The 26,840-nt window shown below is 42.8% G+C and overlaps 1 protein-coding gene across 6 annotated transcripts; it reads right to left on the bottom strand.

The window, feature by feature from the left end:
• Positions 1-54: 54 nt before the first annotated feature.
• LOC127801815 (dicarboxylate transporter 2.1, chloroplastic-like) lies at positions 55-16,533 on the bottom strand. 6 transcript variants are annotated; one of them, XR_008023192.1, is made up of 5 exons: positions 16,303-16,533; positions 16,137-16,223; positions 15,149-15,422; positions 1,981-2,419; positions 55-381 (listed from the first exon to the last, which is right to left on the bottom strand). XR_008023192.1 is itself a non-coding variant. In XM_052337242.1 (3 exons), the coding sequence occupies exons 1-3, from the start codon at positions 15,589-15,591 to the stop codon at positions 357-359; spliced, it is 303 nt and encodes a 100-aa protein (XP_052193202.1). In that variant the 5' UTR covers positions 15,592-16,130; the 3' UTR covers positions 55-356. The 6 variants fall into 6 exon arrangements, 3 of the variants coding, with proteins under 3 accessions (XP_052193202.1, XP_052193200.1, XP_052193201.1); XR_008023191.1 differs by having other exon boundaries at positions 16,137-16,533; XR_008023190.1 differs by lacking the exon at positions 16,137-16,223 and having other exon boundaries at positions 16,303-16,531.
• Positions 16,534-26,840: the final 10,307 nt, after the last annotated feature.

Raw genomic sequence — 26,840 nt, 5'->3', positions numbered from 1 at the left:
AGGAGACAGTGATGGAAGTAAAGAACTAAGATGAGCACCATCACCTAAATCAGAGCCAAAATTGAGAGGATTTCCATTAGAAATAAGGTGATACTTGTTCCAACATGGCCTGCAATGGAGGGGCATAATACAATACAACCAAAAAACAAATCGGCATCCACTTACATGGAAATCTTGAGTTTTTACCAAAGGCCCAAGAATTTCCACCAGAATGAGCCGACAACTCCCCAGATTATGGCATTAATAAGGGCCATTACAAAGCCAATCTTGAACACATCAGGGAGGTCTACATAACCAGCTGTTCAATCAGAAGAGAAAATAAATATATCGGCCTGATAGAGCTTAAAATGTCTCTTTTACAATCTGAAAAAGATGAATGCCCTGCCAATAGCCAATAGCTTTCCATCAAAATTGGCACAAGTGCATCTATGTATGTACAGCATTAAATTAGATGTGATTTCAATGCTTCATATCTTTCTATTCCTTCTTATCTAAAGGAAACTGAAATCTGGCTTCTTAGTCTTTTTTTTGGGGGGGGAGGGAAGTCCTTAACTAATTTTTAACTACCAACCCTCCAACTAACTGATAGTGCAGCTAACTAACTTACAGTAAATAGATTAACCGTACAAATAACACACTAACATTAACTACTTAAACAACTAAGCTTCTCTGCAACAGCTAACTGCCAACTTCCTGCAAACATCTTTATAAATACCATTCTGACCATTGGGGGACCCTTTTACACAGCCCAACAGCCTCACTGAGAGGCTTACCCAAGGGCACAAAAATTACAGAAATGCCCTCACCCTGTAAATTTGCTTCCCCTGCCCCTGCCTCCTCTCTCCTCCCTTCCATGGCAGGAAGCCTCCAGCAAGCACCGACCACCGCTGCATCGCCTGGCTGCCTCGCGTTGCCGCCTCGCAGCGACGGTCAGCAAGGCGACGAGGCAATGGGGGAGGCAAAGGCGGCAGTCGGTGAGGCAATGCAGCGGCAGTTGACGCTTGCTGGAGCCGGCCATGGAAGGGAAGAGAGAGAAGAGATGAGACAGGGGCAGGGGAAACAAATTTGCAATTTGGGTGAGAGCATTTTTGTCATTTTGGGCCCTTCGGTCAGCCTCTCGGTAAGGCTCTCGAGCAGTGTAAATTAATCCGACCATTGGGTTAACTTAAGCCCAATCCCAATTTTTAAATACCTTGGGCCCATCAAGCGCACTAAGCTTAATAAAAATTTTGGCCCATTTTTAAGCCCATTCCAATTTTTAAATTTCTTCCCTAATGGGCCTATTTTAGGTCTTCTAAGCTCATTTCTGTCCTCAAATCTTTTCCTAAGGCTCTCTTAGCCTTACTTACTACCTTCTCATGCCATAATAAGTTAGTAACTGGGGCATGCAATATTCTCAGTATTTTCAAGCCTTTTATGCATAATGACTATGGTACACATCAATGTATCACAAACCACATTTTCGTTCCTAATAAATGCATGCATCATGTCAAGACACAGGGTGCTGCAGGGTGTTCCTACTGAAAAAAGCCCTAATGATCTGTATTATATGCATCTTTATTGTCACTAATTAGGAGTTCAAAGGGGAAGGTTGCCATGGCCATTTTAGATGGTGTTTTTTCCCAATTGCCAGAAAACCTTTACATACAAAACCTAATTCAAATAAGACATGCATTTAGTACCCAAACACCAACACCCTGTTTAAATCCTTTAATACCCATCCCAATAGTGTTTAATTTATTTATCTTTCTTTTTTTCTTTTCTTTTTTTTTTTTTTTTTTTGGGGGGGGGGGGGGGGGGGTAGTTTCCTGGGTCAATTGCTATCCCAGCCTGAAAAGTCAAGCTTATTATTAAAAGGAACATAACTAATGAAATGAATCAAAAAGTAAAGACATTCTTTGGCATTATCCCTTGTAAACTGCATTTATAGGTCACCTTTTTTCAGTTCCCGGAAAATTAAAGAAAAAGAAATAGGCACACCTTCATAGTAGACGGCAATCTGACCGCTGCTATAATGAGTTAGAGCACCAAATAGGTTTGTAACGTAAGTGAAGCCAAATGCTGCCAACACAACAGGTACCCCAGATGCCAAGTTCATAGCGAAAAATGCTTGGTATAAAGCTCCAACATGACCAGTTTGACTTGCAAACAAGTAGGGGATGAAGAAGTAAGCAGCCTGAAGAACACCAAATGCAGCAGGCCAGCTCAAAGAGAAGGATTCAAGGGCATTTGCCACACAATCAGGCATCTAAGGTACAATCCCAAGGTTAGTCAATTGGCCTGCCATACCCACTAGAAAGGCAAACAAGGTATCCCATGCTGATTTTTCACTCAAGCAGTCATCCCAATCAAGCACCCCCAACAACAAGAGTATTGATAAGACAAGCATAGCAGCAGCAACACTTGTTATACCATGAGCCTGTGCATGCAAAACCAAGGCCAGCAATGCTCAGTCTAGCACATAAAGTTATTCGAGGTTAACAACCATTTTGCAGCTATTGCAGTTTGCAACTAACAGTTGCCAGAATATGAACTTGAATGCTTTATAAATTGTAGACAGTTCCACCAAGGAAATGTGACTCATTTTGGTACACAATCTGGAATAAACTATTAATCCATAAGTCAATTAAATAATGTCTATCCACAAAATAGACAGTTAATGTCAAAAAGTCTCTACTAAAAATGTGAATTCCTTGATTAATTCTCCCTTGTGGGAGTAATATATATATATACAGAATTTCCTCTACTGATTAGGAAGTTTCTAAATGCTAGCAAGATTCTAATCCTAGAATAAGGAAAGAATACAAATCTGTAAGATACAACAACTATGAAAAGAATGACAATAAAAGATATACAATAGGAATAGGAAATAAATCAAGAAATCATTGATTGAATTAGGAATCAATCATTGGCACCAGATCTGGAACATATCTGTTGACACTCCCCCTCAAGCTTGAGAGTGGATATCATCCATTCCAAACTTGCTGATAGTTCTTTGGCATATGGCTGCAGGTAGTCCTTGGTTAGAATATCTACTAGCTGATCACAAGAAGGTATATACGAAGTACAAATTAAGCCGCTATCCAACTTTTCCTTGATGAAGTGCATGTCTACTTCAACATGTGTAGTTATGTCATGTTGAACTAGATTGTGAGCAATACTTATAGCTGATTTATTGTCACAATAGAGTCTCTTAGGACCTGTCACTTCAATTTTCAGATCATCTAGAAGAATTTTCAACCAAAGTAGTTCACAAACACCTAGAGCCATTGATCTAAACTCCGCCTTTGTACTAGACCGAGCTACAACATGCTGTTTTTTGCTCCTCCAGGTCACAAGGTTGCCTCCTAGGAAATTCATGAATCAAGCAGTCTCGAAGTGTTCTCTTTCCTTCCTCATCATTTTCTGTGACTACAATGTCATCAACATAAACAATTAGCACCGTCTCTCCCCTTGTGGCTGAGTGATGGATAAAAAGAATATGGTCCCCTTGACTTGGTTTATATTTGAGATTTAATATAACTTGTGCAAAACGACCAAACCAAGCCCTAAGAAACTGTTTAAGGCCATACAAAGCTTTGTTCAACTTGCATACCATATTCCCCCAAGTGTTTGGGCTATACCCTGGTGGCAAATCCATGTACACCTCTTCTTCTAGATCCTCATGCAAAAAGACATTTTTAACATCAAATTGGTGAAGTGACCAGCCTAAATTTGCAGCTAGGGACAGAAGCACTCTTACAGTATTGAGCTTAACAACCGGAGCAAATGTATCTAGATAATCCACCCCATATACCTGAGTATAGCCCTTGGCCACAAGGCGTGCTTTGTACCGATCAAGAGACCCATTTGATTTGTACTTTAAGGTGTAAACCCACTTACATCCAATCGGGTGTTTACCCTTGGGCAATGGAACTAAGTCCCAAGTATTGTTCTTTCTAGGGAAGCCATCTCGATGTCCATAGCATTTCTCCAATTCTCATCCTTCAAAGCTTCTGAAAAATGTTTAGGAATGGGAATGTTGTGAACGCTGGTTAAAAAGGCATTATGTGGAAAATATAACTTGGAATAGGACAAGAACAAGTGTAAAGGATGTTTGGTACATGCTCTTGTGCCTTTCCTAAGGGCAATGGGCCAATCAAGGTCATTTGGAGGTTCACAAATAGAATCCATAAGCTCAGGAATATAAGAGTTACCTGATGTGGGGTTAGAAAGGTTGGTAATGTCATCATTTGTAATAGATTGAGGACTAACAACAGGTGCAGAAGATGGATTAGATGTAGGAACCTGCATTGGGTAAGGAGCTGATGGTTGCCGTCTTGAGTAGACCTGCAATGTGTGAGGTATCTTAGGGTCAGGCTCCTCCTGAGTCATGTTAGGAACATATTTAGGATCAAACAACAACAACAACATATCCAGCTTTTATCCCATTATGTAAGGTCGGCTACATGAATTCTAGACTTCCATGTATTTCTGTCTTTTGTCATATCTTCATTTAAATCCATACACTTCATATCAAACTTTAATGTCTCTCCCAAAATCTTCTTGGGTCTGCCTCTACCTCTTTTTTTGACTAATTGTTCCATTTTATCAACTCTCCTTACAGAAGCGTCTCTTGGTCTTCTTCTCACATGACCAAACCATCTTAGTCTAGTCTTTCTCATCTTCTCCTCGATTGGCACTACTCCTACCTTATTATGAATAACTTCATTTCTAATTTTATCCTTTCTTTTATGGCCGGACATCCATCTTAACATCCTCATCTCTGCTACACTCGTCTTTTGCTCATACTGGTATTTGACTACCCAACATTCTGAGTCATACAGCAAGACTGGTCTTAGTGTTCACTCCTTCTTTTGTTTCATCCACCAACACTATGTCATATGCAAATAGCATACACCATGGCACCTCTGTCTGAATATCTCTAGTGAGTTCATCCATTACTAGAGCAAATAAGTATGGACTTAGTGCAGAACCTTGATGCAGTCCTATTGTAGTTGTAAACGGTTTAGTATCCCCTCCGCATGTTCTGACTCTTGTCTCTATACCATGATACATGTCCTTAAGGGCTTGTATATAGGCTATTTTGACTCCTTTCTTCTCTAAAACCCTCCATAATACTTCACTAGGGACCCTATCATAGGCCTTTTCTAGATCTATAAACACCATATGTAGGTCCTTCTGATGATCCCGATTCCTTTCCATTAGGCGCCTCAGTAGGTATATAGCTTCCATTGTTGACCTACCAGACATGAAACCAAATTGATTTTCTAAGACCTTTGTTTCTTTTCTGAGCCTCTGCTCTATTACACTCTCCCAGAGTTTCATGGTATGGCTCATTAACTTAATTCCTCTATAATTTTCACAGTTTTGAACATCTCCTTTGTTCTTGTATAAGAGAACCAAAGTACTCTTCCTCCACTCATCTGGCATCTTTTTTGATTTAAGGATCGCGTTAAATAATTGCGTTAGCCAGGAGATGCCTTCTTCTCCTATGCATTTTCATGCTTCTATTGGTATATTATATGGTCCCACCGCCTTATGATTTTTCATCTTTTTTAATGCTTGCCTTATTTCATTTGAACTTATGCGTCGATAAAATGTATAGCTCACATTCCCTTCGGAGTTACTAAAATGTCCCAACCTAACTCTTGTGTCGCCACCATCATTGAATAATTTTGTGAAATACTCTTTCCATCTCTCCTTAATCGCTCCCTCATTCACTAATACATTTTGATTTTCATCTTTTATGCATTTCACTTGATTTAAATCCCATGTTTTTCTTTCTCTTGCTTTAGCTAATTTATATATATCCCTTTCCCCATCTTTTGTATCAAATCGTTTATATAGATTCTCATATGCTTTTAACCTTACTTCACTAACAGCTCTTTTTGCTGCCTTTTTTGCTTCTTTATAATTTTTTTGATTTTCTTCATTGTTGCATTGATATACAGCCTTATAGCAAGTTTTCTTATTTTTAATTTTCAATTGTACCTCTTCATTCCACCACCAAGACTCCTTAAGGTTAGGGGCTCTACCATTTGTCTCTCCAAGGACTATCTTTGCCGTGCTTCTCAGGGCATTAGCCATTTCTTTCCACATTTGGTTTGTCTGTTCTTCTCCATTCCATTCCCTTCTACCCCTTAATTTTTCTTTGAAAATTAGTTGTTTCTCCTCTTTTAAATCCCACCACCTGATTCTTGGATTTTGTTCTATGTGATTTTTTCTCTTCCAATTTCTTACTTGGATGTCAAGTACTAGAAGTCTATGTTGAGTAGTCAAACATTCTCCCGGTATCACCTTACAATCCCTACAACATAACCGATCCTCTTGTCTCATGAGGAAGTAATCTATTTGGGTGCTTGATGTGATATTTTTATATGTGATTAAGTGTTCATCTCGTTTTTTGAACCTAGTATTGGTTATGATGAGCCCATATGCCATAGCAAAATCTAGAATAGACTTAGCTAGATGTGATATAAATATTTTTATATTTAGGATCAACAGGAGAAAAATTAGAAAAATTGGGCTGAAGGTCAGTAAGGAAAAGAAGCTGATCTTCATTTGTAGTGGACTAATTTTGGATACCCTGATCATTGCTGAAATAGGATAAATTTTCAGCAAAAGTCACATCAGCAGAAACAAAGAATCGTTTAGTAGGAAGATGATAACATCTATATCCTTTTTGAGTAGAAGAATACCCAACAAAGTACTATGGAAATCAAGAATTTTAGAAGGCAATCGATTTATAAGAAATGTAGTTGTTAGGGCAGCTTCTCCCCAATAATGCTTAGGGACATTGTGATGGAAGAGAAGTGCTCTTATGACAGCTAGTAAGTGCCTATTTTTCTTTTCTGCTACCCCATTTTATTGGGGGGCGTAAGGATAAGAGAACTCATGAATGATTCCCTTTTGCTGAAAGAAAGTTGTAAGGGATTGATTGAAGTAATATTTAACATTATCATACCTCAATCTCTTGATTTCTACTCCAAATTAAGTACTAATCATGTTGTAAAAGGAAGGAAAAATTGTACTAACTTCAGATTTATTTTTCATGAGAAAAAGCCAAACAACTCAAGTACAATCATCCACAAACACAATAAACAACCGTGCCCCAAAAATATTGGGGACGGTTGCAAGGCCCCAAACATTATGGATTAGAGAAAATGGAAGGGAAGTCCTCTTATTTGATGAAGGATAAGGTACCCTTTTATGTTTGGCTAATTCACAAACAAAACATTAAAAATCTTTAATATCAAGATCCCTAAATAAAGCTGGAAACATGACTCGGATGGTAGAAAAAGAAGGATGACCAAATCGAGAGTGGTATAACAAAATCTGATCTTTATTGGACATAACTAAACATAACATAGGGTGAACCTCCTCCTTTGTCTCCTTCCCATTTGGTCCATCTAGATAGTATAAACCAGCCTTTTCCCTAGCAAGCCCAATCATCCTCCTCAGCTCTTGTCCCTGAATTTTACAGATATTAAAAGAAAAGTTAACACTGTAATTGTTGTCCAGAATTAACTTTTGGATAGAAATCAGGTTAGTGAACAGTTTTGGAACATGGAGAACATCTTTAAGAATAAGATGTTCATTGAGAATGACATGTCCTTGACCGACAACAATGGTCAAGGATCCATCCGCCATGGCTATCTTTTTTGAGCTTGGACATGGGTTGTAGGTGATGAACAGATTGGAAAAAGGGGTCATATGATCAGTTGCCTCGGAGTCTAGGATCCATTTATTAGGTTGAGTAATTCCCGAAGCATGTAAGGAGAGAGATTGAGATGAAATACCTGAATGTGCAAGGGAACAAGTACCTTTTTCACTCCTTTTCTCAAGAGATTCCAACAAACCTCTTAGCCTTTCAATTTCAGCCTTATTAAGTTCATCTTCCGGTTCTGGTTTCTTTTGCTCACTTTCCTGAGAACTACTGGCCATATAGGATTGACCATGTACTTAGCCCCTCGGTTGTCCTCCCTTGGTAGTTGGTTTTCCATGCAATCTCCAACATTTGTCTATGGTGTGCCTTGGTTTTTTGCAAAAGGTACACCATAGAGTATTTATGTCTACCGCCTCCTGTCATCTCTAGGCCCTTTACTGGGAGTCTTTAGAGAGATTATGGCAGAATTTTCAAATTGAGGAGTGTTTAACATTACTACTCTCCTTCCTTCTTCAGCACGAATTAGAGAAATTACCTCATTAAAGGATGGTAAATCATTTTTTCCTAGTATTTGAACTCTTACCAGGTCAAATTCCATGTTGAGGCCAGCCAAAAAATTATGTATCCTCTCCTTTTCTACAAATCTTCTTTGTAAAGCGGTATCTTCGCTGCATTTCATCTTTAGACTTTGATAATGATCCAACTCCTGCCATAAGGTTTGCAGGATGTTAGCATACTCGGTAATGGATTTCCCCCCTTGCTTGGTTGCTATCACCTTGGTCCTTATTTCGTATATCTAGGCAACATCCTTAACCTTCAAATATTTGTGGTTGTGGGTAGAAACATCACGGTATCACTTATTTCAGGTACCATAGAGTTCCACAACCATGACATAACCAAGGAGTCTTCTTCATCCCAAGCCGAGAACATAGGATCTCCCTCATTCAGACCAGTTCCCAGCAAGTGGCTAAGTTTCCCTTTCCCCTTGAGAAATGTGCGGATGAGTTGGGACCATTTTAGGTAATTTTTTCCATTCAACCTATAGGCCGCTTGGAGATTTTGCAATTCTCCTCTTGATCCTATACTTCCAGAACGAACAAATGAAGTATTTGTTGTGCTGCTAGTGGCAGTCAATTCTGGGGTTGCTGTTGGATTAGGAGTGGTTGACATATCGGGAAGAAAGGTTATGAATGAAGCAAAGACTTTCCAGAGACAGGGAGAAGGAAAAAACTCAACTATGAAGAGAACAAAAGGTAGCTGGAGATAGCAAGAGAAAAGAACACGACGATGAAGATGGAAAAATGGAAGGAACGCACAATAAATTGAAGCACTAGGTCAATGGCTTTGATACCATGTCAAAAAGTTTTTACTGAAAATGTGAATTCATTGATTAATTCTCCCTTGTGGGAGTAATATATATATATATATATATATACAAAACTTCCTCTACTGATTAGGAAGTTTCTAAATGTTAGCAAGATTCTAATCTTAGAATAAGAAAAGAATACAAATAGGAGAGAATACAAATCTATAAGATACAACAACTATGGAAAGAATGACAATAAAAGATATACAATAAGAATAGGAAATAAATCAAGAAATCATTGATTGATTTAGGAATCAATCACTGGCACCAAATCTGGAACATATCTGTTGACAGTTAACAAAAAGGAAACATTCTAAGGCAGTTGCACGCCTGCACCTAGCAACATCACTATTTAGAGTAACTTTAGAAATGACTTATTGCAATTCAGGATTTTCAAATTCAATTCTTTCATCAATAGAAGAAAGGAGGGCTTAGCATAACAGGTAGCATTGATGCATGGAAACGGCTCGGAGACACTGTTTCGACGTTTCCGAGACGTTTCTCGTTTCGATAACATTAAAGATGGCCCGAAACCTTTTTCAGGCCGTTTCTGTAATTTGCGAAACGTTTTGGAGGCGTTTTGCAATTACAGAAAACTTTCAAAAACGCATTTTCGGCGATCAAATATTGTTAGAGACGGAATTGCTTATGTCTCTAACTAGCAATTATATATATATATATATTATATTCTTCTAGTTCTAATTTTCTTCTCCTTCTCTTTAGTCTTCATGCCACCTTTACTCTTTAGCCCTAATTTTTGAATCTGAAGATTGCCTCGCCTAAAACCTCTCGGCGCTATTCTCTCTCTCACGCTTGTCGATTTTATCTAGTGCTCTCGCAGTCGTTCCCTCTCGCCATCACCGCCGATTGTTTCTTGCTCGATACTCGTGTCGTTGTTGATTCTAGCCTTGGTCCTCTCACCGTTGCCGCCGATTGCTTCTTGCATGGTGCTTGTGTCACCATCGATTCCAACCTCGGTCCTTTCACTGTCCTTCATTAGAAAAAAGTCTCCTAATTTTTTCTAAAAATTTGTTTGTATTATGTTTGAACTATTTTTTATAATTTTCTATATTAAAAATTATATTTACAAAAAAAATCTATATTTTTTTAATTTACACTTTACCCCGCGTTTCCATTTCCTACTTTTTTGAAAAAATATCGTTTCCTCATTTCCGTTTCGCATTGGAAATGTTTTCCGCTTCTGTTTCCATGCAACCTAGGCATGTAGGTCATTTTTCTAACCTAAATGTCAGGAGGTCAAAGCACATAGACTACCTCTTGGCATTTGCTAAGTGAGGTTGTTTACATCCAACCCTTTCATCTCACACGAGAGTTGTAGCCCCATGCATAGAGGATGTGCCTTTTCCCAAAAAAAATGTAATTTAAATTAACTTATAAAATCAAATATCTGATATTTGAAAATTATATTGACACAGTCCAACCAGAACAAAGAATAAGATGCTTGAGCAAATATTTATTATGAGCAAAACATTGTTTTTCCCAAAAATATTTTAATATGATTACAAGACAATCAAAGCAATGGATAACCAAAACAAAAAGTAAAATAAAATTCACTGTCTTGACACACTAGACAATCTCTCTTCCCCCACCCCCTCTCTCCCTCAGTCTCTCTCTCAGCTTGGGTAAGACTAGATTAGAACCACAATCTTATGACCTCTCTTCTCTCTCTTTCTTCTGATATGCACTACCCTCTTCCTCCACCACCCCACTGAATCCCCTCCCCCACCAAAACACACACACAAAGCCTCATAACCATCAACCCTTTCTAAAATGAAACTAAGAAAATTTGCAGGCAAGCACACATACATATGTAAATTAATGTGAAATTACACATACATATGTATTCTGTCTACAAGGTGATGGCCACTTAGGGTTGGGATGGGTGTAGGAGAATGGGGTTTGCAATTTTGTAGTATAGCTGGGTATGGTTAGCATGGTGAGGGTTGGTTGTGGCCATTTAAGTTAGGGGTGTAACAAGGTGGTGACTAAAACAGGAATGCTTGACTTTGATTTTTTTTGTTCTTTTACCAATTCCAACTGCTACATTAAGATTATATGCATAAACATGATTGGATATTATTAAGATTTTTGGTGTTGTCAAATTGGTGACAAAATTGGATCTTGTAATTTGTAAAAAAGCATCAAGCATTTTGAACCTTTGATTAGAAATTAAAGTGGTATAAGCTTTTGAGAATGTCAGATGCAAACAGAATTAAATCTGGAGTCCAGTACATGAAATTGAAAAAATTGAATTGTTCAAGATTGAGAAAACTTTTCTATTTTGCTTATAACAATTTGATACAGCGTGTAGCGCGAGTGTGAAGAAAACACACCAAAATAAACCCTTGAAAGAATAAACTTCAATGGCCGAAGCTTGGCTTTCAAGAAGACGCAAAAATAAGACTGTTTTGCTAAAAAAATCCAAATAGGTTACTGAAATTTGTATTGAGAAAAACTTGATTACAAACTCTAGATCCTAGACATATTTATAATATTTGGCTAATCCAAATCCATCTAATATTTGTAAACCAAATCCAACTAAAATCCTAATAGAAATAAATCCCAAGTAAAAGTCAACTAGATTCCTAATAAAAATAAAACCCTAATCAAACATAAAGTAGAATTCTAAATCAAGTAGAAACATGAAATATAATCCTAAATCAAGTAGAATGCTAAAATATATGAAGAATTAAAATACTATTTACTACTATTTCAGTGCTACTGTTCCGGCGCTATTGTTTCAGTTTAGTCGGGTCAACCTTGGACCGGGTCTTGATTGGTGATCGCATCATTCACCTGCACTTGAGAAAAAATTCGACCTCGAATTTTGATCCGGGTAGGACAAATCCACGTCCGACAAGTACAAAGAGATATTAGCCACATTGAATGTTTGGAAATACCCATATGAATAGACAAATCCACAACATAAGCATTATCATTGGTCTTCTTTGTAATCTTGTGAGGACCATATTTCTTTGACTTGAACTTGTTTTGCTTTCCTGCTGGAATCCATTCCTTTTTCAAGAATATCATGACTTCATCTTCAACCTCAAATACCTTGTGCTTCCTATGCTTATCAACTGTCGCCTTGTACTTCTCATTTATGTAATTTTTGCTTGACATCTTCCTGAATTGTTTGAACTTTTCTGCTAAGGAAACATGAGCAAAGACATTCCTTCCCCTCTTAGCCCTATCTTCGTTGGCATGGGTCCAACCATCACCGTGTTTGTTGCCATCGGCCTCCACTGTATTATTACTGTTAGATTGAGGACGTTGAACATTCCATCTTAAGTGCTCTTCTAATCTGGTAAATTTTATCACAGGTCCTTCTCTTTCATCAGCTTTCTTGATTTTGACTCCTCAACAGCTTCCGAATTCATCTGTAGATTTTTCTTGCCTAGAGAAGCATTCTTTTGAAACTGTTTCGAATAGAGGCTTATTCCATGACTATCAGCAGTGACTCCATCACTTAAAATGTTGATACTTGAATCCTTCTTTGGTCTAAACACTTGATCATCTATAGTAGCAGTTACTACATCATTCTTAGTTTCAAAATCTAATTTCAAATTAATACCAAAAGCAGTTGCACTATCCGAGTTAACTAGCCTGGGAGATCCAACACCCCTATCCACAAAGAGACCCCTGTGACCATCTTGCTTTTGTAATCGCAAAGGTGAATATGTTCTTATTGCCTTCGATTCAACTATCTAAGAGCCTGAATAAACTATAGAAGGATCTACTACTATGGCCTCCATCTCCTTTACAGTCGCAAGCTGATAAGAAGAAACATCACCATCCTTGAATTGCGAAGCAATGCCTGAGCCCTCGGGACTGAAAAATACCCCAGTATGAGTCAATAACCTTGGAGTTTCTGTCATATTAGCATAAATCAGACTTGAGTTTGCAAACGTTGAGGTTGCTGGGACAACATAATGTTTAAGATCAAGCTCCAAACTCATCGAAAAGCCATTCTTTCGTTTATACTCATTGTTTCCCCAATGGTTGTGTTGTTGCGCATTTCTCCTAACCCCTTTACCACTAAAGTTGGCTATCATATGACCAAGATCATCCTCATCGTCGCTATCATCCATCATTGGTCTTCTAGGATTAATGAGGACGGGATTAATGGTTGGTCTTCCTGGTTTAATATAGCCGGCTTGACTCACGCCATTAATCCGGTTTCGATTATCCTTAACTCGTTGTAAAACGCTCAATTGGTTGCGGATTCGCTCCAATTGCTGCTCCATTGTATGAGTTATTTCCCGTTGTTCTTCGATTGCTCTCCAAACCACGGGCAACCCCCGATTACCGTCATGAGGCTGGTTGCTACCGTTACTTTCAAGATTGGCCATCTAATTGGCTAATGAACCGCTCTGATACCACCTGACGCAGCTTGTAGAGCGAGTGTGAAGAAAACACATCAAAATAAACCCTTGAAAGAATAAACTTCAATGGCCGAAGCTTGGCTTTCAAGAAGACGCAAAAACAAGACTGTTTTGTTAAAAAACCCAAATAGGTTGATAAAATTTGTATTGAGAAAAACTTGATTACAAACTCTAGATCCTAAACATATTTATAATATTTGACTAATCCAAATCTATCTAATATTTGTAAACAAAATCCAACTAAAATCCTAAGTAAAAGTCAACTAGAATCCTAATAAAAATAAAACCCTAATCAAACATGAAGTAGAATTCTAAATCAAGTAGAAACATGAAATAGAATCCAAAATCAAGTAGAAACATGAAATAGAATCCTAAATCAAGTAGAATCCTAAAATATATGAAGTATTAAAATACTATTTACTACTATTTCAATGCTACTGTTCCGGCACTATTGTTTCGGTTTAGTCGGGTCGACCTTGGACTATGTCTTGATTGGTGACCGCATCACTATTTCATCTGGCATCAAATTGATTCCATTCTTACAACATTGGAAATAAAACATAAAGGGTTAAACTTCTGTGGATTTTCAAAATAGAACACTTCTAGCATCATAAAGGAAGTCAGAGTCGGTCCTCCTCAAACATGATATGAAGTCAACCCATATGGAATTAATCTAAATTTCCTACTCAATTTAGAAATAGATTATTTTCTAAGTGTAATGAATTTATACTTAGACTATAAATATATTAATAAATAAGTAGAAATAAGGATGCAAGATGCTTTTTTGAGGGTTGTAGATAATATCAAACCTGAGACAAGGAACAAAAAATGGATGTGGTTATGCACACAGAGACTTCATCCTGTAAAGATTGAAGATATATGCAAGACAGGATACCTATTCAGGGCCTTTGATTTCTACATCCCCAAGAATTTTGAACAAATAAAAAAATTATTTGAGAGTTTCAACATTCAAATCTTCAACCTTTTAGGGAATCATGAATTTAAACAAACAAGAGAGTTTCTATCTAGGTTGATGGGCTTAAATAATGAAAAATGATAAGAAGTTAAGCCAGTCTTATAACCAAACAAACCAGTTTATTTCTTTTACTCAGGTTTTCATGCAATTCACTATGTACTTTACTACTTTAATATGTTGTTAACTATGGCTTACACAAAATCTACCTCAAATGAGACTATAGGGGCAATATCGCTCACATCCCTAAATTTGCTAGCTTGTGATTACCAAAGCAACCTACACAATCTTGGACCCCCTACCCCTATTCAAGAGGTTTCTTGTGGTAGCTTTCTGTTCTACTCCTTTTAAAAGCCTCCTCTTTTTCTTTGTCACAACGGGATAACTAGGTAAACCTATTGGTTAATTACACATAAAGTTGTCCTCCTTCACCAGATCTCAACTAATCAAATACTTGAACCCAAATAAGAACCATTGAGAGCTATACTGTCTACACACAAGGTCTTACATACTTTGAAAAATAATTCCCTATTTTAGATCCTTGAAGAATGCTTACATAATTCCCATTATATTTTGTTGGCAGCATGCTCACATACACTTCCCTAACTGATGATAAAGTTAACCAACAGTGATGGTAACATATGATACGTTTTTCATAACAATTTGCAACAAACCAATTTCAAAAGGATATTCCAGAAGAATTGCATAAGAAACAATACCAAGTTCATACTTACCCAAAGACCCACAAGGAGACTGCAAGAAGCATTATATCAATCATCACCCATTCATTTCTCGTTACAGGACCCATAAGCTCTAGTTTTTTTGCAGCCATGGCAGGAGCAATGGGTGTGTCCTTTGTTTCAGGAGGATAAAGTTTGTACAAGATAAGAGGAGTTGCTAGGAGAGAAATAATTGCGGGTAAACTAGCAGCCTTGAACCAAGAAACCCATGGGCTTGTAATTATCACCCCAAGCTCCTGAGCTAGTTTTAGGCACAGCAAGTTTTGAGCTGCAGCAGTTAGGAAAAGAGCACTAGAGTTACCAGCAGACTATCATGCATCAAACAACAGGAGTGCATAAGTCATATATAGCGTGCCATGAAACCTGGAAATGAAGCATAGAAAAGGAAAACAGTTTGCAGTCCTCAGAAAATAAATGTATAGGAATCAAATACCCATAACAGAACAACAGAATTGCGACTTTGCTGCTCAATCAATTGATAAAACAGAGAGAGATCTGCGGCATCTGCCATGATCACTGTGAGCATATTGGCATGTTATGCATGTGTTTGACCAAAAAAAAAAAAATCCAATGGAGGAAGATAAACTCAACTGCGCCAATAACAAAAGTTTACGAAACACAAATACATGGACAACTGTGTAAGCAACAAATTTACATCACATCTCCTTACTTGGGTGAACTCTCCCATCTAATCCTCACACACATAGAAGATAATTTAAATGGAATAAATTATGATAACACAAGCTTTTTATGTTTGTTAAGCAATGCCTTTCTAATTAGAAAAAGTATAATCAATGCTATTACCTCTCAATCTTTTCCATCAACAAAACAGCTTTTACCAATTTCACAACTGATGATCCTAACGCTCATAGAAGGAACATAATAGAATCACATAACTTGGAACAATTCAAGATTTAAATGTTGGCTAAGCAGTGCCATTGCTAATTGGAATTTAGAAAAAGCACAAACTCAATGCCATTACCGCATCCCCCATTCTCTCTGAACAGGTCAACCCGTGTTTCCAATTTCACAATTGATGAAAGTAATCAGCTTGAAAGGAATCTCCAAGCTAACAATTGCAAAACCAAATTCAATAAAAAGAAGAAAGAAAAAGTTTCGAAGCCAATTAAGGGAAACCACAAGCTAACATGAAGCTGGGATTGAATCAGATAAGACCCAAGCATCTTCGCCAATGGATCCCCGGGCTTACTACCGGCCGACAGCGCCAAAGACTTGATGATCGGCAAGAACACGCCACCGGCCCTAGCCGTAATGCTCGGCATTGTCGCAAGCAACAAGGGCCTCGCTAAAAGTCAGCCCGTAAGACAACCCCAATGTGCTCTTCCCAACCCACTCCACGGAGAGCGATTTTGTTCGCCCCTTCAACGGGTGACCATCGCCCTTATTGGGTGAAAAATAATGAAATGACAATTCATTGTTTGTGAGGGTGAAAATAATGATACTTGTGAGGGTGAAAAATAACGGAACGGTAATTAAAAATATTTTTCACCCTCAGAAGTAGTGAATTGTCGTTCTGTTACTTTTCACCCTCACAAAAGCAGTGAGAGTGATGGTCACCGCCGTTAAAGGGAATGAACAAAATCGCACTCCACTCCACGAAATAGGTCGCAACCCTATTGCCGAGGCCAATTTTTTCTTAAAATGTAATATATAAAAGTATATCTCATATTCAAAATATATGAATTAAATTAATTTTAAAATATAATAAAATATTTAAATTATTAAATAAAAAATTAAAATATATGAATTAAATTGATTCAAAAATATAATTTAAAAATATAATTAAAATAATAAAAAAATTAATTAATTACAAAAAAAAAAGAGAGTAAAATCACGTGAAGAGACCTCTTTGACATTAATATCCCCTTTTATAACATTATTAAAGTCAAGTGTCCCTAAAATGCACCTTAACTGCCCTAAAGAGCACAGGTAAAAGGGAATTGAATGTAGCCTAAATGGATGCCACATCTTAGTTCAATTTAAGGGAAGTTTCTTAAAAAAAAATTAGGCATTTGCTATCATTTACCCTATAGTTTCAGTTTTGAAAACCCTAGTTTCCGCACTATTTAGTTGCTTGAAGAATGAAATAGAGCAGAAAGTTTTGAAAACTAAATTGCAATTCAGTTAATTTATCTATGCCAACAAAGTTTTAATCTATTTTACATCCTTGACCACCATAATTAGTGAAATAAAGATTTGATATGTTGTCGTTTTATTATTGTTACAACTACAGATACTAAGATATCTTAGGGTCTGTTATATGTATTTCCCGCATCTCCCCGCATGGGCCAGACTCGGTCCGATAGACCGGCCCAATCACCCAAGGCCAAGAAGGCCCGGACGACCTCGTCAAGGAAGGTCCAGCCTCCATCAAAGACCCGGAACTCGTAAAGCGAGCGTATGGCGAGCTCCCGGTAATCCCCCAACGAGCTCGGAGCAATCGACTAACGAGCTCCTGAAATATCCTCCAGATCGCTGGGCCATCCAGGTCGCTCGCCTAAAATCTCCAGCTCGCATGAGCGGCAAAGCTGCTGAGAAGTCAGAGGTAGGGTCCGATCACTTTATCTGTAACAGCCCATGCCCCTCGTAATGAGGATCCCACTCCCGGTCTTGCGAAGGCGGTAAGAACTATTTGTCCCCCATTATACAAACACTGTATTTTTATATATTATCTAGATTGTAAAAGTCCCTCAAGAAAAATGGAAATAAAGGGGGCCATGAGGAGCAAAGAGGAGGGACAGAAAAAAGAATAATCAGATACCGCCACTCTGGGAGAATAATCAGAGGGCGGCCGTGGACTAGGCATCGTTTTGGCCGAACCACGTAAAAGATTCTGGTGTACACGCTTGGAACTTTGGGGGAGGGGGGGGGGTTTTCTTCCTTCCTTCTCGGTATTTTTTTGGATTGACTCACCGCGGCCCAAAACGAATCACGGTCGGCCGAAATCAAACGTCGACATTTTGGCGCTAGAGGAAGTGGCCGCTCTGATCAATAGCCATGGCTAGAGGAAGGAATACTAGAAGTTCCGAGGCGGCGGTAGACCCGCCTGAAAATCACCACGACCGACCACGAGACTTACCACCAAATGGAGGACCCATTGCCCCGACAGCCGATACTCCTTTGCCGCCGCCCGCCGGAGACGCTCCCGGCATACCACCACGGATCCCTGTCCAGCCTACTATCCAAATCACCGGGACAGGGACGATCCGGGACTGGCAACAGCGCCAGGAAGCATTGGAGAATACGGTAATGCAACTCGCTGACGCGGTCAGAATTCTGGCCCAAGCTCAAGCACGGGCTGTCCACGACCCACCGGCGTCGCCTCGCAGGGTCCGCCAACCGCGGGAGGAGAGACACCCACCCGCGGAAGAAGATATCGGGGATAACTACCCGTCCCCAATTCACCGCTCCCCAGTCCGAGAAAGAAGCAGGCGATCGCAAGCCCAGCAATCAGTAGGACCGGACTCAACTGTGGAAGAGCTGTATCAGAGGGTGTGACAGCTGGAGGAACGACAAGGAGTCCGCAGCCAGAATAATGGCCGTGGAGATAGGACGCCGTTCGCCAGAGAAATTGAGCTTGAACCCCTGCCCCGGAGGTTTAAGGTCCCGAGCATGCCACAATATCATGGGGACAGCGACCCCTATGATTACCTGGATGCGTACAACGTGCAAATGGATCTACAGACAACCAGCTCGCTGGCTAAATGTCGCGCCTTCCCAGCAATCTTAGGAGACATCCCCCGAGCTTGGTTCAGGAGCCTTCCGCCTCGTAGCATCAACAGCTGGGAGGAGTGCCAACAGAGGTTCCTTAACCAATACAGGGCTCTAAGGAGGCAGCTCGCGCCACCTTGCCACCTCGCCACCGTATTCCAGAAAGCAAACGAACCATTAAGGGATTACATCGCCAGGTTCAGGCGCGAGGTGAGCAACGTCGAGGATCCCTCGGATGAAAGTATCCTAACGGCGATCTCCGCCGGCCTCCGAAAAGACGGAAAGCTCTACGAGAGCATCTACCGAACCCCGGTCAAAGACCTGGGGGAATTCTATGAACGAGCTTCCAAGGAAATCCGATGGGAAGACGCCTTCGGGACGAAGAAGCCCGTCGGGTCGAGAGAAGAAGTTGGGGGCTCCAGCCAGAGTAAGAAAAGGCACAACGGAGACGCCGGAAGAGAAGCTCGGGGGGAGCGCTCGAGCAATGAAGTGTTCAAGCGAGCTCGGAAGGCAGAGGGAGATGAGCGACCTCATAGATCACAGCGCTTTGACAGCTACTGTGCCCTGTCAGACCCCCAAGAAAGGATCTTCGCCATCGAAAGGAACAAAGAGGAATTCGGGAAGCCCAACCCGTTAAGAACCCCAAACAAATTCCGAAACAAAGAAAAATTTTGCGCGTACCACAACGAGGCGGGTCACAACACCTCGGAATGCTGGGCCCTAAGGGACGCCATCGAAGATCTGATAAGAAGAGGTCGCTTGAAAGATTACGTGGTGCGGCCGACTAATCAACCAAGCCAGCCGCCGGTACAGCAGCAGCCTCCCACCGACGACGACCAAGCACCGGCTGTACGAACCATCTACACGATCCATGGCGGGCCCCACCTCGCTGGTTCCTCCCACAAATCCTGCGACAAATACATACGAGAGGCCAACCATGTCTTGCTAGCGAGATCGGGCGAACAGCCGGTTCCCGCGAAGCGGCCTAGGGGTAACCCAATCCCAGAGAAGATGTTTTTCTCGGAAGAAGACGCCAGAGACGTCCATTGGCCGCACAACGACGCACTCGTTATACGAGCCCAGGTCGGCAACTCCGAAGTGCGGAGGATAATGGTGGACACGGGCAGCTCGGTAAATGTAATGTACAGAGCATGCTTCGATCAGATGGGTTTGGGACCGGAACAGTTGGGTTCGTCCCCAGAGCCACTCTATGGGTTCACGGGAGACGCAGTGATTCCCGTCGGTCGGATCAGCCTTCCCCTCACCATCGGGGATGCGAACCGCCAGGCCACTACTTTGGCAGAATTCCTCATAATTGACTGCCCCTCAGCATACAACGTCGTACTCGGAAGGCCGGCGATGAACGACCTGGATCTAGTGACCTCAACCAGGTCGCTTACGGTGAAATTCCCGACCCCCGACGGTGTAGGGTGTGTACGAGGCGAGCAACACCTCGCAAGACGTTGCTATGAGGACGCCCTGAAAATGGGAGCAAAGGGAAAGAAAGTAAATATCATCGCAAAAGTCGGCCCGCGATCAACCGGCCGATGGGAGGACCTGGATCCACGCGAGATCGACTGCGAAAAGCCCACCGGTCCCATGGAAGAGCTCGAAGATATCTCAGTCGGCGAGGCAGACGAGGAAAGGCACCTCAAGCTAGGCAAGAGTCTAGCCCCCGAGGTAAAATCCCAACTTACAGATTTCCTTAAAGCTAACCTTGATGTATTCGCATGGAACCACGAAGATATGGTGGGAATCGCCCCAGAAGTCATGTCACACAGGCTCAACGTAGATCTAGGCTACAGGCCAGTACGCCAGAAGAGGAGGCCAATGACTCCGGAGCGTTATACCGCTCTTAAAGAAGAAGTGGACAAACTCTTGGCGAATAATTTCATCAAGGAAGCCCACTATCCGGTCTGGGTGGCCAACCCGGTCCTAGTAAAAAAGAAAAACGGGAAGTGGAGGACCTGCATCGACTTCACCGACCTGAACAAGGCCTGTCCTAAAGACAGCTTTCCCCTCCCCAGAATCGATCAACTCGTAGATGCAACGGCTGGTCACCGCCTCCTCAGTTTCATGGATGCCTATTCAGGCTACAACCAAATCCCCATGAACCCAACGGACCAAGAGCACACCTCGTTCATAACCGACCGGGGGCTCTATTGTTACAAGGTCATGCCCTTTGGATTGAAGAATGCTGGCGCGACCTACCAGAGGCTGGTCAATACGATGTTCGAAACACTGATCGGAAAAACCATGGAAGTATACGTTGACGACATGCTGGTAAAATCCGAGCAAGTGACGGACCACGTTTCCGATCTAAGAGAAACGTTTGGAGTCCTCAGGAAATATCAGATGAAGCTCAACCCGCTCAAGTGCGCCTTCGGTGTAGCCTCTGGAAAATTTCTTGGGTTTATGGTAAACAACAGAGGCATTGAAGCCAACCCAGACAAAATTAAGGCTCTGCTCGACATGAGGTCGCCTATAAGAAAGAAGGAGGTGCAAAGCCTCAATGGTCAGGTCGCGGCTCTGAGCCGTTTCATTTCAAAGGCAACTGACAAGTGTGCCCCTTTCTTCGAGCTTCTAAAAAAGGAGAAAGACTTCAGATGGACAGAAGAATGCGAGTTCGCATTCCAACAACTAAAGGAGTACATGGGACGGGCCCCGCTGCTCGCCAAACCTAAGGAGGGAGAGAGGTTGACCTTGTACTTAGGAGTATCCCAACAGGCTCTCAGCGCGGCCCTCGTTCGGGGGGAAGAAGGGGTGCAGCACCCCATTTATTACGTCTCCAAAAGCCTAATCGATGCAGAAACAAGGTACGCACCAATCGAAAAATTAGCTTACTGTCTAATAGTGGCGTCGAGGAAGCTGCGACCCTATTTTCAAGCTCATGAGATCGAAGTCCTGACCAAATACCCATTGAAACAAATCCTCCAAAAACCGGATACCTCAGGTCGTTTACTAAAATGGTCTATTGAGCTCGCTCAGTTCGACATAAAGTACAAACCAAGGACGGCGATAAAGGGTCAAGCGTTGGCAGACTTCATTGCCGAGTTTACTGGGCCAATTGACGAAGAGCCGGAAAACCTGAAAGGACCGTCCTGGGAACTATACGTCGATGGATCATCGAACGAACAAGGAGCGGGAGCCGGGGTTATGCTAATAAGCCCCGAAGGTCACAAAATCCTCTGCGCCCTGAGGTTCGGTTTTTTAGCCACCAATAATGAATCCGAGTATGAAGCCTTACTAGCAGGACTCCGCCTGGCAAAGGAAATACGAGCTGAATTCTTGGAGATCTTCAGCGACTCTCAACTAGTTGTCAACCAGGTGCGGGGAGAATACCAGGCCAGAGACACGAAGATGGCAGCATACTTACAGAAGGCACGCGAACTTTTAGCCACTTTTGAAAAATATGAAATGCATCAAATCCCCCGTTCCCAGAACTCTCATGCGGACGCTCTGGCTCGCCTAGCAACTGCCCGGGACGCAGAATTCTTGGGGGACATACCTGTCGATTTTTTGGCCACCCCGAGCACAGAACAATGAGATGAAACGCTACTGATCACGGTGCCCCAAAACTCATGGATGACCCCCATCTTGGAATATCTGCAAGACGGGAAACTACCGGAAGACAAGCTGGAAGCACGTCGCCTGCGAGCTCAAGCCGCCCGATATTGCATCTACGATGAAAGACTGTACAAGAGGGGATTCTCAGCCCCACTCCTGAGGTGCATTGACGGCACCGATTGCCAGTCTGTGCTAGAAGAAATTCATGCAGGCCACTGCGGTAATCATGCAGGGGCACTCTCTCTGGCACAAAAGGCCCTCCGACAAGGGTTTTATTGGCCCACCGTGAAGCAAGATGCCATAGAGACGGTCAAGAAATGCGAGAAGTGCCAAAGGTTCGCCAAGGTTCCGCGAGCTCCGCCGGCCTACCTGCAGCAGATGAGCAGCCCTTGGCCCTTTGCCATTTGGGGCATGGATCTAATCGGGCCGCTGCCCACGGCTCGCGGAGGATGCAAACATGCCATAGTGGCAGTTGACTACTTCACCAAATGGGCAGAGGCCAAAGAGCTCGCACAGATCACCAGTGCGAAGACACAAGCTTTTACATGGGATAACATAATCTGCAGATTTGGAGTGCCACAGCAAATAGTAACGGACAACGGAACCCAATTTACCAGCGAGCAATTCATCCAATTCTGCGAGTCAATGGGGATTCAAAAGAGTTTCACCGCCGTTGATCACCCCCAGGCCAATGGGCAGGTCGAAGCAGTCAACAAAATAATCAAGCAGACCCTGAAGACAAAGCTTGAGGCTAGAAAGGGGGCCTGGGTGGATGAACTGCAAACAGTGCTATGGACCTATCGAACAACAGCCCGAAGCAGCACTGGAGAAACCCCATTCTCAATGGCGTATGGGTCGGAGGCTATGATCCCCGCTGAGAATAAAGTGGCCAGCCACCGAAGGGCCACCTTCAGCTCAGATCGCAATAACGAGCTACTGGCGGCTAATCTGGACCTGCTCGAGGAATCAAGAGATGTAGCTCGCGTGAGGATCGCAATTTATCAACAAAGAGTGGCACGATACTATAACAGGAAGGTCCGAATCCGACGTTACAACGTCGGAGATCCGGTACTACGCCTAGTACTACCAGGAGCACGGGCGGCAAGCGATGGCACCTTAGGGCCTAACTGGGAAGGTCCATTTATCATCAAAGAAAATTTGAATAACGGAGCATACCATCTGGCAAACATGGACGGTCTCCCTCTCCCACGAGCTTGGAACGCAGAACATCTTCGTCCTTACTTCAGATAAATGTAATCGTTCTTGCCTATGCTCCGTCTTTTTCATTACGAATGACTTTCATGATTCTGGTCAGAATTTATGAACTTTCATTACACTTTATTCTTATTGGTATTCGATTGAATGCCCCCGTAACGAGGGGTCGAGAAGCCATGGTTTGCGAGCTGATGCCTAAATAACCTAGCCACGGCGCTACGGTTAACGGCTTAACCGAGCATTTACCTCGGTCCCTCCATCAGGTCGTGGTTTGCGAGCTGAGAACCAGTCATCTTGACTTTATGTCATGGTTCGGAACCTACTGAGCAACCACTTCCACAAGTAACCCCGAGCTTGGGTTCGCTAGCCGAGGTCCTTTTATCTTGGCTTAAAGCCATGGTCTGCGACCTACCTGGGTGTTCCCTCTCAGTTCAAATAAAACTTGTAGAAGCCACTGGGTGTTAGCTGAGGACGTAACGCGACCTACCTGGACACATATCCCGGCCGTACAAGTCAAACGAAATAACAAGCCATGGTGTGTTAGCTGGGGTCACTCTATGACCCGCCTGAACATATAACTTGGTGCTACAGGCTGCGCTTTCACTAGCTGGGGTTCTCCTATCTTGGCTTAAAGCCATGGTCTGCGACCTACCTGAGTGTTCGCTCCCAATTTATTGAAAACTTATTAAAGCCTCAACATGCCGGCCGAGGCCATGGCATAAGCTCATACCCTAGCAAACTTTGCGTATTGGACCCTATCAGCTGAGGTCCGTCTTAACTTGGCTAAAAATAAAGCATTCGCGACCTATCAGGCACACGCCCTATAACGAGCTTCTCAGCCACCGCATGTTAGACAAGATCACAAGGCCGTCCGACTTTACATATATCTCGGGAAGGCTCTCGTTATTTCGTCAAAACATGCCGAACGGGGTTTCCTGGAAATTGCCTAGGTATGAGTGTTCGCGCTGATTATTACAACTATCATCAACGAGCTGGTTAAAGAGCGTTAGTTTACGAGCTGATAAAACTCCGGATCTACCTGGACCTATTTTCGAACAGTTTATTATCAAGTTACATACTCAAAAGTTCCTTATCAGTGGACCTTTCAAAAATACGGGGGCTTTGTTGAAGAAATTTCAAGTTATACCGTGAAGAAGTTACTTTCAAGTCATGATTCAAGAATCGTCATCAGAGATAACTTGAATTCGCGAGGAAATCTGAGGCAACGTGCACAAAATGCCAATTTTTTATTATGAGATGAAGGTCACATTACAAAAAAAAAAAAAAAATACATGTGGGAATCCTAGCTAAGAGGGGCGTTTGGTTCTGCAGAATCAACCTCGACAGGGCGAGCTTCAGTAGGTATGGTCGGCTGGAGATCGACCTCGACAATCCCGGCTGGGAAAACCTCGGCAACCTCCACAGGAGGCTCCTTGGCAGTCTCACCAGGTTGAGCCGCGGCGACCCCGGATAGCTCGGCCCCGACCTGAGGAGCTTGCGCTGCGACCAAAAACGAGTCAAGGGTATTGGCATCATCAGCATCTTCCGCGGCCTCGGCAGCATACCGAGCCACCTCCTCGACAGCCTGCGCACCGAAAAAGGAGAAATCCATCTCAGGATGGTTCACCCAAAGGGTGTACAGAAATGCCGAGCAGGTGTCGGATCTGGTCTCCCTACGAGCCGCGTCCATCCGCTCTCCGACCTCCGCCCTTATATCGTCAATGGTCCTCTTGGCAAGCTCCTCGCATCGGACGGCATGATCATCCGCCCGTGTCCGCTCCTCCTTCGCCTCCCTAAGCTCGGCCTCGGTTGATCTGAGTCGCTCCTCAGCCCTCCGCAACTCCGCCTTCGCTCCATTTAGCTCGCCGGTGAGCCCGGAGTTGGCTTGCTCCCACATGTTCTTCGATCTGCGAAGCTCCTCGTCGAGATCTTTATTCTTCTGGATCTCCATCCTCAGACGCGTCAAGCAACCCTCCACCTCCTTTTGAGTGGCAAGAAGCTCGACCTGGAGATCTTTCTTCTCGTCCGAGAGCTTCGTTATTTCGGCCTTTTGGGCGTTCTTCTCGTCCTCAAGCTTCGCGATTTCGGCCTGACGGGACGTGCTCACCGACTGAAGCTGCTCCTCAAAATCTTTGTACTGAGCTCGGAGCTTCACGGCAGCAAGAGAAGTCTGCAAAAGAAGAAATGTTAGCTCATTAAAAAACCAAAGGGGTAGGTTAAGAAACCAAGGTACGAAGAATTCCTACTTACCACCAGGCTGTGACGGGCGACAAAATCACAAAGGGGGATTCCCTTTAACTTCGGGTCGTCAAGGGGCTTGGAGTTCGGACCCAGGAAATCGGGCACGGAATCCAGGAGGGGACCAACAAAGACCCCTCCTGGCAGGGCCTCCACGGCCAGCTCCTTCTCACGGACCCTGACCCGTTTGGCCCTGATATCCTCCCCCTGTTGCAGCTGGTCCGATCTCCGTTTCGAGCTGGCAGCAGGAGCGTCTCGAACCTCCACCGCAACCTCCTTCCCACGGGCTCCACTCGAACCATGGTCTCGGGAAGCAGGTGGCCGATGCCCCAACTGCAGATGAGCTTGCTTTGATTGTTGGGGCTGACGGGGCAGTGTTCTTTGCCGCTGCTCCTGCTGCCCCCCCCGCGACTGCTGGGTTTGCTGCTGCTGGGGGCGTGACTGCGGCTGCGGCTGCTCCGACCTGCCATCCCGCGAGCTATAGCTCGGGGTTATGGAAGACGTAGTGCTCGACCTCGCCCTATGACGCTTCGGTTGGAGGAGCTCGAGATCAACCATATTATCATCTTGGTCGGCTTCCCCTCTTGAACTGTTCGTCTCAGCGAGCTGTAAGCCGGAAGAGAGAACCTCCGCACCCAAGTCCCTGAAATGATCTCCCTCGACAGTCTCGGTGCCAAGAGGAGGGGCGAGCTCGTATTCGCGAAGTAGCTCGTCCGAAAGCTCAAGAATCTCCGAGCTCGACTCCGCAGCCACAAGTTTGCCAAGGATATCAGTCTCCTCGGCCGATAAAATCGGTTTCTTCCCCCCAAAATCTGCATCAAAACATGAGCAAGTTAAAACAAGCACTCTCGGAACAAAGGAAAGATTCGTGAGAGCTCATCTTCTCTTACCAGGGGTCAGTGCGAAGCTACAATTCCTAAGTAGAGAAAGGGAA

This window comes from Diospyros lotus, chromosome 5 (assembly GCF_014633365.1).
Source record: "Diospyros lotus cultivar Yz01 chromosome 5, ASM1463336v1, whole genome shotgun sequence".
Classification (NCBI taxonomy): domain Eukaryota; kingdom Viridiplantae; phylum Streptophyta; class Magnoliopsida; order Ericales; family Ebenaceae; genus Diospyros; species Diospyros lotus.
This window is presented reverse-complemented; position numbering and strand designations above follow the sequence as displayed.